This window comes from Ammodytes marinus (genome assembly GCF_949987685.1).
Source record: "Ammodytes marinus genome assembly, contig: scaffold_36, whole genome shotgun sequence".
Taxonomy (NCBI): domain Eukaryota; kingdom Metazoa; phylum Chordata; class Actinopteri; order Uranoscopiformes; family Ammodytidae; genus Ammodytes; species Ammodytes marinus.
The window spans coordinates 335514-338013 of NW_027648283.1; the positions used below are offsets into that span (position 1 = coordinate 335514).

The 2500-nt window shown below is 42.2% G+C and overlaps 2 protein-coding genes across 2 annotated transcripts in view; one reads left to right on the forward strand and one right to left on the reverse strand.

Moving 5' to 3' along the window:
• Positions 1-824, forward strand: part of lamtor4 (late endosomal/lysosomal adaptor, MAPK and MTOR activator 4) — a 3226-nt gene extending 2402 nt beyond the window's left edge. The window contains exon 4 of the mRNA XM_080054691.1: positions 1-824. This exon is cut by the window's left edge and continues 49 nt beyond it. Coding sequence (XP_079910817.1) covers positions 1-49 — 49 coding nt within the window. The 3' untranslated portion in view covers positions 50-824.
• A 952-nt stretch (positions 825-1776) lies between these two features.
• The window catches only part of LOC307270803 (ADP-ribosylation factor 4), a 9799-nt gene continuing 9075 nt past the window's right edge, over positions 1777-2500 (reverse strand). The window contains exon 6 of the mRNA XM_080054687.1: positions 1777-2500. This exon is cut by the window's right edge and continues 284 nt beyond it. The gene's annotated coding sequence lies outside the window, so the exon portion shown is untranslated.

The following is a 2500-nucleotide window of genomic DNA, read 5'->3' on the forward strand; positions in this document are numbered from 1 at the left end:
TTTTGTGGTGAAACGTCAGAACAACCAACAAGAACCGGTCACCGTTTAGACAACACTGCTGAGACACACACACTGAGACACACACACTGAGACACACACACTGAGACACACACACACACACTGAGACACACACACACACACTGAGACACACACACACACTGAGACACACACACTGAGACAGACACACACACACACACACACACACACTGAGACACACACACACTGAGACACACACACTGAGACACACACACACACACACACACACAGACAGACACACACTGAGACACACACACACACACACACTCATAAACAAACACAGACTCATAAACACACACACACACACACACAGAGAGACACACGTCACCTCATAAACAGACGCAGACAGACACACAGACAGACACACAGACAGACACAGACAGACAGACAGACTTATACACACACACACAGAGACAGACAGACTTATACACACACACACATAATGGATATCTCCAGCTGATCTTCTTCACTGTTTGATTTAATATTAAAATGTCTGAAAATAAAAACGACTAAAAATGAATCTTTGTTTCTGATAAATGTTTGATGAAAGTTTTCACATTAACAGGCTTGATACATTTAAACCTTTGTGTTAATGAGAAGTACACACACACACACACACACACACACACACACACACCTCTAAATGGCTCCAACACACACACACACTCCTGAGTGAGTAGTTTACACACACACACACTCCTGAGTGAGTAGTTTACACACACACACACACTGTCTGTGTGTGTGTAGTTTATAGTTTAAACTGTTTTCACTGTAATAAAGAACTAAATAAACTGTTCAAAGTAAAATGTCTCTGCTTTTATTTTGAAGGCCGGCTCACTAGTTTTTTCATCGTTTTATATTCTTGTGGCCAGATTTAGGATGGTTAGAAGTACCCGGATGTCCTACTTCATGCGGCCAAGATTGTTAGTGTTGAAAAGTGCATCCTATTACCCTTGGGTGATTCTGACCCACAATCCAGTGCGCACGTGAAGTGACGTCACATCGACGAAGCCTCCATATGAAAACAAACGGGGATGAGACGGATATAAAAGCAAGAGGCAAGATCAAGGAGCCATGTTAGGATGAAATAAAAGAGTAAAAGTATGTCCCAATAGTATGCCTACTGCATCCTAACTAGATTCTTTTTATGGTCGGATGTAGTATGTAGAATAGAAAAAAGAAAGAGTATGAGATTCGGAACGCAGCCTTAGTTACAAGAATATTTGTTTAGAAATGTTTCAATATTTCCAGATCGAGAATTTCTTCTAAAACGACAAACTTGGGCTGCTCCGGTGGTGTAGTGGATAGAGCGTGTACCATATCTGCTCCGGTGGTGTAGTGGATAGAGTGTGTACCATATCTGCTCCGGTGGTGTAGTGGATAGAGTGTGTACCATATCTGCTCCGGTGGTGTAGTGGATAGAGTGTGTACCATATCTGCTCCGGTGGTGTAGTGGATAGAGTGTGTACCATATTGGCTCCGGCCTTCGTTGCAGTGGTCGCGGGTTCAAATCCGACCCGTGGACCTTTACTGCAGGTCATCCCCCCCCCTCTCCCTCTCTCTGTCTCTCTCTCTCTCTGTCTCTCTCTCTATCTCTCTGTCTCCCCATTTCAACTCTGTACTGTCTGATAAAGCTCTCTCTCTCTCTCTCTCTCTCTCCATTTCAACTCTGTACTGTCTAATAAAGCTTGAAAATGCCAAAAAATAATCTTAAAAAAAAAAAAAAAAAAAACGACGGAATCATGTGAAAGAACAGAAAACAGTTTATTGCATCGTCATCGTTTTGATTCTTCACATTGTCGAGGAATGATGACATCACAGGCCACCTGCTCTAAGCCCCGCCCCCCGGTCTGGAGTTAAAGGTGCAGTCAGTGATTCTGGAGAACGCTTGTTCTCAAAATCACTTTCCCTGTGTTCCAATCCCCATACTTCCCTACTATTCAGTATGCCAGAAAAAGATTTAGGATGTCCCAATACATGCAGGTCAATTGTAGTATGCTGAAAATACATAAATGCCCCTACTAACTCCAATAGCATTCTGGAGTATTCGTCTTTATTCTTGACATTTCTCGACATAATGAAAAAATAAAAAATTCTCTCCTGTCTGTGGCCCTAAAACTCTTCTGTACTTTAGTATGTAGTGTAGTAAAAAGAAAGAGATTTGGAACGCAGGGATTTTGTCAAAATCAGTGAATATCTCCTCATGATCCACTACCTGTCTGTGTGCTGTTAATAATCCAGTGTTAATACACAGCCCAGGCTCTGTAAACTGGCATGTCGCTAGCTACGATGGGCCCCCTTTGTTTACATGCCAGTTTACAGAGCCTAGGCTGTGTATTAACACTGGATTATTAACAGCACACAGACAGGTAGTGGATCACGAGGAGATTCACTGATTTTGACAAAAAGTGATTTTGACAACAAGCGTTCTCCAGAATCACTGACTGCACCTTTAATACAAATG